At 42.9% G+C, this 14,857-nt stretch overlaps 1 protein-coding gene across 1 annotated transcript in view; it reads left to right on the top strand.

Annotated features, from left to right (window-relative positions):
• Positions 1-14,857, top strand: part of DNAH8 (dynein axonemal heavy chain 8) — a 239,106-nt gene that overhangs the window by 175,969 nt on the left and 48,280 nt on the right. The window contains exons 58-59 of the mRNA XM_069726468.1: positions 12,563-12,734; positions 13,935-14,090. Coding sequence (XP_069582569.1) covers positions 12,563-12,734; positions 13,935-14,090 — 328 coding nt within the window. The remainder of the gene's footprint in view (positions 1-12,562; positions 12,735-13,934; positions 14,091-14,857) is intronic.

Consider the following 14,857-nt stretch of genomic DNA (forward strand, 5'->3'; position numbering starts at 1 on the left):
TAAATCATTCAGCTGCGGCACTGAAAACTAAATCTCCGAGTACTTACAAATACTCGGAGGACCCCCGAGCATGGTCGGGAAATCTCGAGTACCGGGTATATTCGCTCACCACTAGAATGCACGTAATGTGCAGCAATGCAGAAACGACTTGCTTTGAATATGTTCAGGGGTTTTTTAACTTCTTTTAAACGCTTCACATTTACAATGCCGCAAAACGGTTAAAAGAAGTCGCCCGACCATTTGTCGGCTTTATTAATACACACAATATTTAAAAAAAAAATGCCAGCAGCAGAACTGCTGTATAACATGTCAAAAAGACATCAAATGTCAGATGTTTAATGAAAAAAACACGGCCTACTTCAAAAACTAAACAGATGTGCTGAACAATGCGGTGTGCACCATAAGTTTTATCACGAGTTTTACACGACGTATTTTTTTGCTGCTGCAAAAACGCAGTACTTTACAGTACCAGCAAAGTGGATGGGATTTGTAGAAGTCCCGTGCCCATTGTTCTTCTTGTGTATACTGCATAAACTCACTTGCGGTGTGCTTTTCCAATCCTCAGCATGTTCATTTCTTTTGCAGGTATGCTAAGTTTTCTTTAAGTAATTTCCCCATAGACTTAAATTAGATGCGGAAAATCCACAGGCAAAAAATGCACATGCTTTTACTGCACTCTCACTGCGTAAACACATCAAAATCACATGTAATCTGCAGCTAAGAATGTCAATACCAGAAAGTTTCCAAAACGCTTGTTAAAACAAGCACATAAAAAGGCAATGAAAAAAGTGCCAGTAACCTACCGTAGTTTGCATAAAAGGTGGAGAAATGGTGTGGAAACTCTGCAATGTCAAAAAAGTCACCAAATACTGTGGGAACGAAGCCTTATAGTGCACCTATCACTGCCAGAAAATATCCACCATCCCAGGGTGGCTGCAGATGTCTTCTACTATTGTAAGTACATTGGGTCATCCTGATTTGAACCTGGAAAGTTGTGCGGTGACTCAATCAGCAGCTCTTCCTCCCCTCTCACAGCGCGCGTCTCACACAGACATCGATGACCTTAGAGCCCACGCACCACCCATCCTCTGTGTCCAGCATGTACTGATATTACCTGAAATGAGAAATACAGGCTGCGATTTACTGCAGGGATCTGGACAGGTGCTGAGGTCGGGCACATGCCGGCTTTATTGGACGGGAGTGGGCACAATAATACATCACACGTAGTTACACTGGACCCTAGGAGATGTGACATGACACATCTCCCACACATCGCGGTAATGACCATAACACATTGATGCTTTTCAAAGGATGCCTCCATATATTTAAAGGAATCTTTCACCAGATTTTTGCCTCCTAATCTGAGAGCAGAATAATGTAGAGGCAGAGACCCTGAGTCCTGCAATGTGTCACTTGTGTGACGTACACGGCTGCTTGCTGAGGTTTTAATATAATCATAGTTTTATCAGCAGGAGATTATCACTAGAGGACTAGTAATCCTGCTTCCAGGTCAGGTCGTCCTCCATATTCATGTGCTCAGATGTAAAGTACTGGTCTCTATATATCTTTATCTGCCAGTATAGGTATAGAAAAATAATACAGAAGTCAGATTTAAGATAACAGTACTAGAAAATGAACCACAATGGCGTGATTCAGTTACCATGAGGACATTTCTGTGATTCACTTGATTTGATGAGCACGGTGCGGTAGAGAACATTAGTTTCCCTTGTAACCATGACAAGCCCTGAAATATAGTAAATTGATTATTTTACTATGATCAGTAAATGGTGGAAATGAAAATGCCTTATATACTGTGCATAACCTGTGGTTAATATACATGAAGCGCTGACCTATGTGTCCGGCTACATGGTTTCTCATAAAAACTACTGATATTGACGTAAAAATTAAAAAGCTGTGAATGTGATGACTGTGAGTGTGCTAATGGAGTGTGTCCATATCAGCATCAACATTTCCTAGGAAATTACAAATGCAGGAGTCTTAGAATATGTTTATAAATATATAGATATATACATATATAGATAGATATAATGGAGAAATGTGAAGGTGAAAGTAAAAGTGCTGAGGGGAAAACAGCAGTTGTGACTGACAGGGACGGATTTTAGCGATGGCGCCAAAGAGTCGCTGCTAAAGGGGCTGCACCACCACACACAACACACAAACACCATACAAACATCACTCAGACATCACACATACACCAACCCTCAACCACAACATCACACAAACACCAGACCACTGTAGACACACACAACACAAACACCACCCCACCCCACCCCATCCCAGCTAGGGCAAAGCAGATAGCTGGGAGTGTTGAGGGAGGATCTAAAGTGATCCTTCACTGTTGACTCAGTGATTTCCAAATTAATCTAAAGGGCGTTGCCGGCAACTGAAAATGACCAGACGGAGACTCGTGCCTCTGTGTAGGGGATCGAGCAGATCTCTGGGCCCCCGTTTATTCTCTGACTTTTCATAGTCATAGAAATTATACTTCAACCAATCAGCATAAGAACACGTTCACAGTTCTTAACCTATAAGAATGCAGGAACAGTCTGTACGTCAAAGTCTCGTAGAACAATACACCCTCAGTCTCATGTCCTGGCAGATTGCAACAATCAAGGTCTCATCAAGATCTCATAACATCTGTAAACTTTAGTCTACTAACAAAATTTATATTCAAAACAACAAAATGGAGTCGAAAAGCACAAAATGGAGAATCCTTCTTAATTTGTTCCTTCACATTCCCCCCTAGATAAATTTTGTTAATTAATGTCCAGCATCAGAGGTACTATCCCAAGCTATAAGCTCGAGGGGTACTGGTCTTCACATGACTGGTGCCATGTTACCAGCCATGGCTGTTGCGGCGTACCCGTCCCCCCTGTATACTAGAATTTACGAATAACAATTGTTGATAACGGTGGTGGGGATCTTTTGAAGATAGCCATATGCTTGGCTTCAACATCTTCATCTGATAACTTTGTGAAATCGGTGTAGAGAAGAGCAGGGGTGGCAACGCTTTTGGTTTCATCATTAGTTGTCTTAGTGCAGAATTTCCTAATACATACAGAAATACACCAAAGAACAAGTTTTAGTATTACATACATGACAAGGATAAAGGCAGCGATGTGAAACAAACTTTGCAAGATTCCAGCTATCCAGCCGCAAGTCCCTGAAACCAATTGGCTGGATTAAAAAGGAGAAGATGTCTGCCCACCAACTGTCCCTATTACAGTCATTGTCTTTATCGTATTGATCTCTGAGTCTTTGAATATCTTCTAACTTTAACTTTAGAGTACTATTGGGATCTGAATAATAACAGAAAGCGGGTCCAATAATCTGACACATACCACCCTGTGCTCCTGTTAAGTAATCCAGTACTACAATATGTTGATTAGTGACTATGATAAGTTGGTTTTGGACAACAACAGTAGTATTAACCCCTTTACCCCCAAGGGTGGTTTGCACGTCAATGACCAGGCCAATTTTTACAATTCTGACCACTGTCCCTTTATGAGGTTATAACTCCGAAACGCTTCAACGGATCCTGGTGATTCTGACATTGTTTTCTCGTGACATATTGTACTTCATGATAGTGGTAAAATTTCTTTGATAGTACCTGCGTTTATTTGTGAGAAAACTGAAATTTGGCGAAAATTTTGAAAATTTCGCAATTTTCAAACTTTGAATTTTTATGCAATTAAATCACAGAGATATGTCACACAAAATACTTAATAAGTAACATTTCCCACATGTCTCCTTTACATCAGCATAATTTTGGAACCAATTTTTTTTTTTGTTTGGGAGTTATAAGGGTTAAAAGTTGACCAGCAATTTCTCATTTTTACAACACCATTTTTTTTTAGGGACCACGTCTCATTTGAAGTCATTTTGAGGGGTCTATATGATAGAAAATGCCCAAGTGTGACACCATTCTAAAAACTGCACCCCTCAAGGTGCTCAAAACCACATTCAAGAAGTTTATTAACCCTTCAGGTGTTTAATAGGAATTTTTGGAATATTTAAATAAAAATGAACATTTAACTTTTTTACACAAAAAATTTACTTCAGCTCCAATTTGTTTTATTTTACCAAGGGTAACAGGAGAAATTGGACCCAAAAAGTTGTTGTCCAATTTGTCCTGAGTACGCTGATACCCCATATGTGGCAGTAAACCACTGTTTGGGCGCATGGGAGAGCTCGGAAGGGAAGGAGCGCTATTTGACTTTTCAATGCAAAATTGACAGGAATTGAGATGGGACGCCATGTTGCGTTTGGAGAGCCACTGATGTGCCTAAACATTGAAACCCCCCACAAGTGACACCATTTTGGAAAGTAGACCCCCTAAGGAACTTATCTGGATGTGTGGTGAGCACTTTGAAGTGCTTCACAGAAGTTTATAATGCAGAACCGTAAAAATAAAAAATCATATTTTTTCACAAAAATTATATTTTTGCTGATACCCCATATGTGGCAGTAAACCACTGTTTGGGCGCATGGGAGAGCTCGGAAGGGAAGGAGCGCTATTTGACTTTTCAATGCAAAATTGACAGGAATTGAGATGGGACGCCATGTTGCGTTTGGAGAGCCACTGATGTGCCTAAACATTGAAACCCCCCACAAGTGACACCATTTTGGAAAGTAGACCCCCTAAGGAACTTATCTAGAGGTGTGGTGAGCACTTTGACCCACCAAGTGCTTCACAGAAGTTTATAATGCAGAACCGTAAAAATAAAAAATCATATTTTTTCACAAAAATTATATTTTTGCCCCCAATTTTTTATTTTTCCAAGGGTAAGAGAAGAAATTGGACCTCAAAAGTTGTTGTCCAATTTGTCCCGAGTACGCTGATACCCCATATGTGGCAGTAAACCACTGTTTGGGCGCATGGGAGAGCTCGGAAGGGAAGGAGCGCCGTTTGACTTTTCAATGCAAAATTGACAGGAATTGAGATGGGACGCCATGTTGCGTTTGGAGAGCCACTGATGTGCCTAAACATTGAAACCCCCCACAAGTGACACCATTTTGGAAAGTAGACCCCCTAAGGAACTTATCTGGATGTGTGGTGAGCACTTTGACCCACCAAGTGCTTCACAGAAGTTTATAATGCAGAACCGTAAAAATAAAAAATCATATTTTTTCACAAAAATTATATTTTTGCCCCCAATTTTTTATTTTTCCAAGGGTAAGAGAAGAAATTGGACCTCAAAAGTTGTTGTCCAATTTGTCCCGAGTACGCTGATACCCCATATGTGGCAGTAAACCACTGTTTGGGCGCATGGGAGAGCTCGGAAGGGAAGGAGCGCCGTTTGACTTTTCAATGCAAAATTGACAGGAATTGAGATGGGACGCCATGTTGCGTTTGGAGAGCCACTGATGTGCCTAAACATTGAAACCCCCCACAAGTGACACCATTTTGGAAAGTAGACCCCCTAAGGAACTTATCTGGATGTGTGGTGAGCACTTTGACCCACCAAGGGCTTCACAGAAGTTTATAATGCAGAGCCATAAAAATAAAACAAAATTTTTTTCCCACAAAAATTATTTTTTAGCCCCCAGTTTTGTATTTTCCCTAGGGTAACAGGAGAAATTGGACCCCAAAAGTTGTTGTCCAATTTGTCCTGAGTACGCTGATACCCCATATGTGGGGGGGAACCACCGTTTGGGCGCATGGGAGGGCTCGGAAGGGAAGGAGCGCCATTTGGAATGCAGACTTAGATGGAATGGTCTGCAGGCGTCACATTGCGTTTGCAGAGCCCCTAATGTACCTAAACAGTAGAAACCCCACACAAGTGACACCATTTTGGAAAGTAGACCCCTCAATGAACTTATCTAGATGTGTTGTGAGAACTTTGAACCCCCAAGTGTTTCACTACAGTTTATAACGCAGAGCCGTGAAAATAAAAAATCTTTTTGTTTTCCCACAAAAATTATTTTTTAGCCCCCAGTTTTGTATTTTTCCAAGGGTAACAGGAGAAATTGGTCCACAAAAGTTGTTGTCCAATTTGTCCTGAGTACGCTGATACCCCATATGTTGGGGTAAACCCCTGTTTGGGCACACAGGAGAGCTCGGAAGGGAAGGAGCACTGTTTTACTTTTTCAACGCAGAATTGGCTGGAATTGAGATCGGACGCCATGTCGTGTTTGGAGAGCCCCTGATGTGCCGAAACAGTGGAAACCCCCCAATTATAACTGAAACCCTAATCTAAACACACCCCTAACCCTAATTCCAACAGTAACCCTAACCACACCTCTAACCCTGACACACCCCTAACCCTAATCCCAACCATATTCCCAACTGTAAATGTAATCTTAACCCTAACTTTAGCCCCAACCCTAACTGTAGCCCCAACCCTAACCCTAGCCCTAACCCTAGCCCTAACCCTAACCCTAACCCTAGCCCTAACCCTAGCCCTAACCCTAGCCCTAACCCTAGCCCTAACCCTAGCCCTAACCCTAGCCCTAATGGGAAAATGGAAATAAATACATTTTTTTTTATTTTTCCCTAACTAAGGGGGTGATGATTTGATTTACTTTTATAGCGAGTTTTTTAGCGGATTTTTATGATTGGCAGCCGTCACACACTGAAAGACCCTTTTTATTGCAAAAAATATTTTTTGCAATACCACATTTTGAGAGCTATAATTTTTCCATATTTTGGTCCACAGAGTCATGTGAGGTCTTGTTTTTTGCGGGACGAGTTGACGTTTTTATTGAAAACATTTTTGGGTTTGTGACATTTTTTGATCGCTTTTTATTCCGATTTTTGTGAGGAAGAATGACCAAAAGCCAGCTATTCATGAATTTCTATTGGGGGAGGCGTTTATACCGTTTCGCGTTTGGTAAAATTGATAAATCAGTTTTATTCTTCGGGTCAGTACGATTACAGCGATACCTCATTTATATCATTTTTTTATGGTTTGGCGCTTTTATACGATAAAAACTATTTTACAGAAAAAATAATTATTTTTGCATCGCTTTATTCTCAGGACTATAACTTTTTTATTTTTTTGCTGATGATGCTGTATGGCGGCTCTTTTTTTGCGGGACAATATGACGCTTTCAGCGGTACCATGGTTATTTATATCTGTCCTTTTGATCGCGTGTTATTCCACTTTTTGTTCGGCGGTATGATAATAAAGCGTTGTTTTTTGCCTCGTTTTTTTTTTTTTTTCTTACGGTGTTTACTGAAGGGGTTAACTAGTGGGACAGTTTTATAGGTCGGGTCGTTACGGACGCGGCGATACTAAATATGTGTACTTTTATTGGGTTTTTTTTTTTATTTAGATGAAGAAATGTATTTATGGGAATAATATTTTTATTTTTTATTCATTATTTTGGAATATTTTTTTTTATTTTTTTTACACATTTGGAAAATTTTTTTTTTACTTTTTTACTTTGTCCCAGGGGGGGACATCACAGATCAGTGATCTGACAGTTTGCACAGCACTCTGTCAGATCACTGATCTGACATGCAGCGCTGCAGGCTTCACAGTGCCTGCTCTGAGCAGGCTCTGTGAAGCCACCTCCCTCCCTGCAGGACCCGGATCCGCGGCCATCTTGGATCCGGGGCTGGAGGGAGCAGGGAGGGAGGTGAGACCCTCGCAGCAACGCGATCACATCGCGTTGCTCCGGGGGTCTCAGGGAAGCCCGCAGGGAGCCCCCTCCCTGCGCGGTGCTTCCCTGCACCGCCGGCACATCGCGATCATCTTTGATCGCGGTGTGCCAGGGGTTAATGTGCCGGGGGCGGTCCGTGACCGCTCCTGGCACATAGTGCCGGATGTCAGCTGCGATAAGCAGCTGACACCCGGCCGCGATTGGCCGCGCTCCCCCCGTGAGCGCGGCCGATCGGCTATGACGTACTATCCCGTCCAGGGTCAGATAAGCCCAGGGCACCTCGATGGGATAGTACGTCTAAGGTCACAGAGGGGTTAATGCATCATCCGGAGTGGAAGTCTCAATATCGGATCTGACTGACATTATTGCCTCTTTCAATTCAGATTTAAGGCCGGACATCAAAGCTACTACAAAAAGGTGTGAATGGGCTTTATTATACAGTGAAAACCCCAGATCTTTAAATACTACCATAAGGCACAGTCCAGGATATATTGGTGCCTTGGGGTTAAGGGGCATAGGGCTTACAGTCGGGAGTACAGGCTTAATTTCCTGGGTAGGGACCATATTATCTAGCAGGGAGACCCCCTGTCCCAAATTTTTAATTGTTTGCTTTCCCAACACATTAATCTCAGTCACTTTCTCAGTTCCTTCATGCACCACAAACATCCAGTTTTTTGTCATAGTAATAGACAACTTTCCTTTTTCAACATAACAAAAACAAAACCAAACTATCACTTACAGGTTTCCTTCTAAAACAAAACACCATATTTTACTTTAAACTTACAATAATTCTTTGTAATTCAATACAATATAATTGTTTTAAACAAAACACGGATCTCCCAGCGCATTCTACAACAAGGACATAAAATTCAGAGAGAATGCAGCGACTGCCCCCTCCATACCAGAGACACACAGATAAGAATTTACAGCATTCCTCAACACAGAAAGGAGACAGGCACAGCGCAGCTGTTTGACCTGCCCCTCCCATCGGATATTTTGGAAATCTACACAGAAACAGAATACAGCAGTTCTCAGACTTTATTAATTTCTTCAAAACCTTCATCACACAATTCACATGCCAGAACACCTTAGAAAAAACAATAATTCAGAATATTTTCAATATTTTCCTGCATTCCTGACAGAGTTCTTTCCCCGTCTTTGGGCTAAAAATATCAGATTCATCACACACACGGAAACTGATTCTACTTTAGAGCTAAATATCCTTACTTAGTCGTGCACAATACCAGAGCAGCTGTATTAGTTTTGTTCCACTAGGTTTACCTGTCCCCCTCTGGGACAACCCAAAAACGCGGTACTCAGCGAAAGGAGGAGGGCGTTTCAAACTAACCCTCCGGATACCTCTAGAAATACACATATATATCTATATATTCCTGAGTTACGCATCCTACCCATCTTCGATCACCTCACCGCGCCTGATTCTAACAGTGATCAGGAATTCAGGATATTTTGACTATAAAGAGAATTACATCACTGGTCAATCCGGGGTGTCCGTCCCTTATGAGGTACGGTTCGAGCACTGGGCTCCCAACGGAACTACACCTCTGTATGATTCCACCCAAGAATCACCCCACCATCGGGGACAAACCTCAGATCCTCTTTGCAGCAACAAACACAGGAAAACCACACCAAACGGTCAGTCTGGACAGTATAACTGCCAACTTACCGTGGTTGTTGTGGGGGATGATCATTCCCAATTTTCCAGTGCCTTTGTCCGCTCCGAGGGTCCTTTGTCTTGTTGTCCTCCGGGGGGCAGAGGCGTTCCTGTTTGGGGCCCCACGTTTTTGGGCGCCAAGCTGTTGAGGGAGGATCTAAAGTGATCCTTCACGGTTGACTCAGTGATTTCCAAATTAATCTAAAGGGCGTTGCCGGCAACTGAAAATGACCAGACGGAGACTCGTGCCTCTGTGTGGGGGATCGAGCAGATCTCTGGGCCCCCGTTTATTCTCTGACTTTTCATAGTCATAGAAATTATACTTCAACCAATCAGCATAAGAACACGTTCACAGTTCTTAACCTATAAGAATGCAGGAACAGTCTGTACGTCAAAGTCTCGTAGAACAATACACCCTCAGTCTCATGTCCTGGCAGATTGCAACAATCAAGGTCTCATCAAGATCTCATAACATCTGTAAACTTTAGTCTACTAACAAAATTTATATTCAAAACAACAAAATGGAGTCGAAAAGCACAAAATGGAGAATCCTTCTTAATTTGTTCCTTCACAGGAGCAGATATTAATAGGCTGGGAAGGTCAAAGGATATTGGCCCCTTCCCAGCCTAATTAGACCAGCCCTCAGCCACCACAGAATTGGCGCATGCATTAGATTTGTCAGTTGTGGTACTTAGCCTTAGCTTTTCCCGATTCCTGTGGTGCGATGGCAATCGGGGTAATAGTTTTTGGGGTTGATGTCAGCTTTGTAATGTCATCTGGCAGCAAGCCTTATGGTTAGTAATGGAGAGTCGATCAGACACCCCCATAAGTAACCCTGTATTTAAAGTTAAAAAAACACTCACAGGAAAAAAAGTGTATTTCAATAAAGACTTCCCAACACATTTCCTGGTTTACCCATTTAGTAAAAAAAAATCCCCTAAGCTCTGACGTAGTGCAATGTGGTTCCCTTTCCGGCCTAATAAGACCAGCTCACAGCTGTCTGCTTTCCCTTGGCTTGGTTATTAAGAATAGGGGGACTTCATTTATTTTATTATTTGTTAAAAAATGTTGTAAACTACTCCGACAAGGCAATGCTCCACTCCTCCGCTTGGACCTCCACCTTCGGGTTCAAGATTATTATTTTCTATTTTATTATATGTCATGTTAAGTAATTTCGCTATCCACATTTGTTTGCTGGGTAATGTCCTTCTCTTAGGCTATGTGCACATGTTCAGGATTTTTAGCGTTTTTTCGGCCGTTTTCCACAGAAAAAACACTAAAAAAAGCTTACATAAGCATCCCATCATTTTTAATGCATTTTGCATTTTTTGTGCACATGCTGCATTTTTTCCTGCAGCGGAATCGCATTCTGGAAAAAAAAACACAGCATGTTCATTCTTTGCAACAATGACCTGTGATGACGTAGCGGTCTCGTGAGATGCTACGTCATCTGGGGTCATTGCTGCGAGGCATTACTGGGAGCGGGAGCATCGCGAGGAGCGGGAAGGCTGCGGGGGTGAGAATATCACAATTTTTTTATTTTTTTAATTATTTTTAACATTCTATCTTTTACTATTGATGCTGCATAGGCAGTATGTTTAACAAGTGTGACCAACCTATCAATCACTTTTCCAAGCAATGCTACAGATCGCTTGGAAAACGCTAGCATTCTGCAAGGTGATTACGCTTGTAAAACGCTAGTGTTTAGCGGGAATACCGATGCCAATTCTGCATGCGTATTTTCCACGACAGTGAGTTGCAGAATTTCCGCGGCAATTCTGCAGTGTGTGCACATAGCCTTGCCCCCATTTTGATTCCTTTTTCAGCCCCCTAGCCCTTACTACGGCCATTTGAGAGAACCAAAGTTTGCATCTTCATAAACTTAAATGTGGTCCGGGGTCAAGTTTGGGTCAAGATCTGATACCCAATCTTGGGACTTAAGTTCAGATGAACCTGAACTTCCATGGGTCTGCTCATCCCTAAATAGCAGTATACAGGGTATGTAATGGGTGATATTACTGTCCAGTCCGCTGCCGGCAGGTTTGTTATATTGTTGTGTAATGCTTTTTTTTAATTAGTTCTAAGACGTTAAAAGCAAAAACTGTCCGATCCCTCGTAACCTCCGAGATTATAATCGCTACCTGTCTCTTATCTGTATCCAGTAACTTCGGCAACAGCACATGGATTTCAGCCACCTCCATGCAAATGACTGGACACTCCCAGGAATGGCGGCCACAAATCTGCAGTCTGTGGACACATAACGGCCCTTGTTATCATCATTCGCCTTGGTGTGGGAGGCCGGCAATGTGTTCCCGTGAGATCAGGACATTAATACCTATTAGACATAGAAGCCTTTGCTCCTGTTAATTTTTGGCGCTGATTGACCTTTAGCGGCGCCCCCGCCTGCGTTGTCACGATGTTCTGTAATTACTACTGTACATTGTGCCTAATGGGAAGGATTTAGCTCTTTGCGAGGACATTTCTGCCTGACTTTTCACCTCCGGCATGAAACTAGTGACGTGACTGGTTATAGGCGCCGTCTGTATTCCGTCTTTCATAAATAATGAATATACAGAGCAGAGGACAGCACCATCCGATAATCTGAAATATCACATTATCAGGACTGTCGGTCTGTCAGAAGTTAGCTGCCATCGACCGCTTCTATCCTTCCCTGATATGAGCTTGTTAGGGCCACTAATAATGATGTCACTTCGTTAGACGCCATAGAATGCGGCCATCGCTGATCTTGGCACTGCTAATGTGCCGTTACTGACCAGCGATACCGGACTATTCAGAAACTGAGCCAGACCAGCCATGGAAGGGTTGCTCCCATCTGTCAGATTAGCTGCTCATCTGGTCCATGGTGTGGCAGATTATAGGAGGGTAACTCTCTTGTAATTGCATCTAATATACATTTTTTAGAATTTTCTCCATACAAATAACATACAAAATCAAGTTACTTTGCAATATGTCTTTAGTTTCTGCAGCTCCCATAAAGACCTATGTGTTTCCACGGTAACAGACTGCAAACTACCTCTGTGTAGTCTGACTGTAGTCATATTTTTTTCATTTATGAACACAAATGATAGAAGGTCTGAGATTGCAGGGTCTGACTACACAGGGTTTGTTGTCTGTTACCATGGAGATGCATTGTCTGCAGAGGAGCAGAACCTTGAGGTTAAGACCTTAAGTTGCTGCATTTATATGAAGTTTATATTTCTTGGTTATTAACTGCGGGCACTTGTGCTTATTTGCTTCTAGCCTGGTTGGTGATGTCCTCATAGTGGCCACTTTCCTTTCATACTGTGGACCTTTCAATCAAACGTTCAGGGATCTCCTGCTGAAGGACACGTGGGAAATGGAAATAAGAAGCAGGAACATCCCGTTCTCTGCAAATCTGAATATAGTGTCCATGTTTGTAGACCAGCCGACGGTAAGGAGACATTATACTATAGCGATGTGTATACCACAGGTGACAGGCAGGGGGCAGTGTGACGTCAGACTTCTCTACTGCAGATATATATGCTGTATATATATATATATATACTGTGTGTAACTTCTCTATGTAGATGATAGGATGTCACACAGCTGATGATACATTTGTGTCGCCCTGCACAGTGTGGGAGATATACTGTGTGTGTTAGGTACATGTACGGCATTGCTCGCTCGGTCCTTATATTACTATCCTATGTAGGGTCCCATCCCCCACCTGAGTGCGGAGGAAGAAGCTGCCAAATACCTGATCATTCAGATATCATCGGACTCTCTACTGTCATTACTTGGCCTGCCTGTATACGATGTCAGTGACCAGATTTACCCCGATTCCTTCTTTTCTGCCATGTGTTTGGGTTATCTTCTCTTCACCTACCTGTATCGGCTCCACATCAGAAAAGCTGCACTTCAGCCGATCGTCTTACTCTCCAGATGTCTTTTACATTGTCTGGGTTGTTGCATTGATTGCAGATGTTTCAGATATGTCACCGTTAAAGGGACTTATGTCCATTCCCTGTAATCGCAGTGATCGATATCATTGCTGTGACTTGTAGTACCGCTGAATTATAAAATATCAAGAGCAGTATGTATAAGTGATCACAAAGCCTCTGTGGAGGAATGCTGGGGGTGACGACCACTAATCTTCTGACTTGTGTCTGTGTATGGTGCAGTTGTAGTTCTTCTCCCATGTTCTGTAGATAATTCCAGCTGCTGGCAGTCTCTGCTCTTCCTGCAGGGGGCAGTAGTGTGCCTGTGACCTGCTGCTTCGGCCGCTCCCGGTCCTTTACATCCGCATCGGTGTCTCTCCAGCTACCTGCACCGCTCAGTAGATCTACAGTTGTTACAAACTAGGTGCTAAGAACTTCTTAGCTTGATAACACTTGTGACATCTTATCTTGGGCTTCTGACATCTACTACATGTGATCTGGATGCTTCTCCCTATGTGATGCCAGGACAAGCTGCTGCAGTTTTACAATCAGGATGATGCAAATTACAGGGAGCTTAAAAGTAGCAGGAGATTGTTAAATTGTGGGCAAGGGGATGGAGCGGACATTGTCTCACGTGTCTGCTGGGTCTATGACTCCTGATTGTAACATGTGGATACTTTGTGACTGCCGATTTCATTTTATGTATCTTGTAGGTGAACGATTGGATCCTTCAGGGTTTACCCAGAGATGATATTTCTATCCAAAATGGTATAATCATGACCAAGGCAACCAGATATCCCCTCCTTATTGATCCACAGGCTCAAGGGAAGGCTTGGATAAAGATGAAAGAGAAAATCAATGATCTCCAGGTGGTCGCCATATTTTAGGACTGTCTTTTTCTGTGTCTTGTTCATTTTTTCACAGATCTACATCTCTGGACTAGATATCACCTCCCTACTAACCAGAATCCCTCAATGTCTGTCCGCTATTTCATCCTTCTTCTCAGCTAGATTTCCAAAACTTAACATGGACAAAACAGAATTCATCGTCTTTCCCCCATCTCATACGACCCCCCAACGAACCTATCCATTACAGTAAATGGCTGCCCACTCTCCCCAGTCCCACAAGCTCGCTGCCTCGGGGTAATCCATGACGCTGATCTCTCCTTCAAACTGCATATCCAAGCCCTTTCCACTTCCTGCCGACTTCAACTCAAAAATATTTCATGGATCCGTACATTCCTCAACCAAGAATCTGCAAAAACCCTAGTCCATGCCCTCATCATCTCCCGCCTTGACTACTGCAACCTTCTGCTCTGTGGCCTCCCCTCGAACACTCTCGCACCCCTCCAATCGATTCTAAACTCTGCTGCCCGACTAATCCACCTGTCCCCCCGCTATTCCCCGGCCTCTCCCCTCTGTCAATCCCTTCACTGGCTCCCCATTACCCAGAGACTCCAGTACAAAACCCTAACCATGACGTACAAAGCCATCCACAACCTGTCTCCTCCATACATCTGTGACCTCGTCTCCCGGTACTCTCCTGCACGCAACCTCCGATCCTCACAAGATCTCCTTCTCTACTCCCCTATTATCTCCTCTTCCCACAATCGCATACAAGATTTCTCTCGCGTATC

The sequence above is a fragment of the Ranitomeya imitator genome, chromosome 5 (genome assembly GCF_032444005.1).
Source record: "Ranitomeya imitator isolate aRanImi1 chromosome 5, aRanImi1.pri, whole genome shotgun sequence".
Lineage (NCBI taxonomy): Eukaryota > Metazoa > Chordata > Amphibia > Anura > Dendrobatidae > Ranitomeya > Ranitomeya imitator.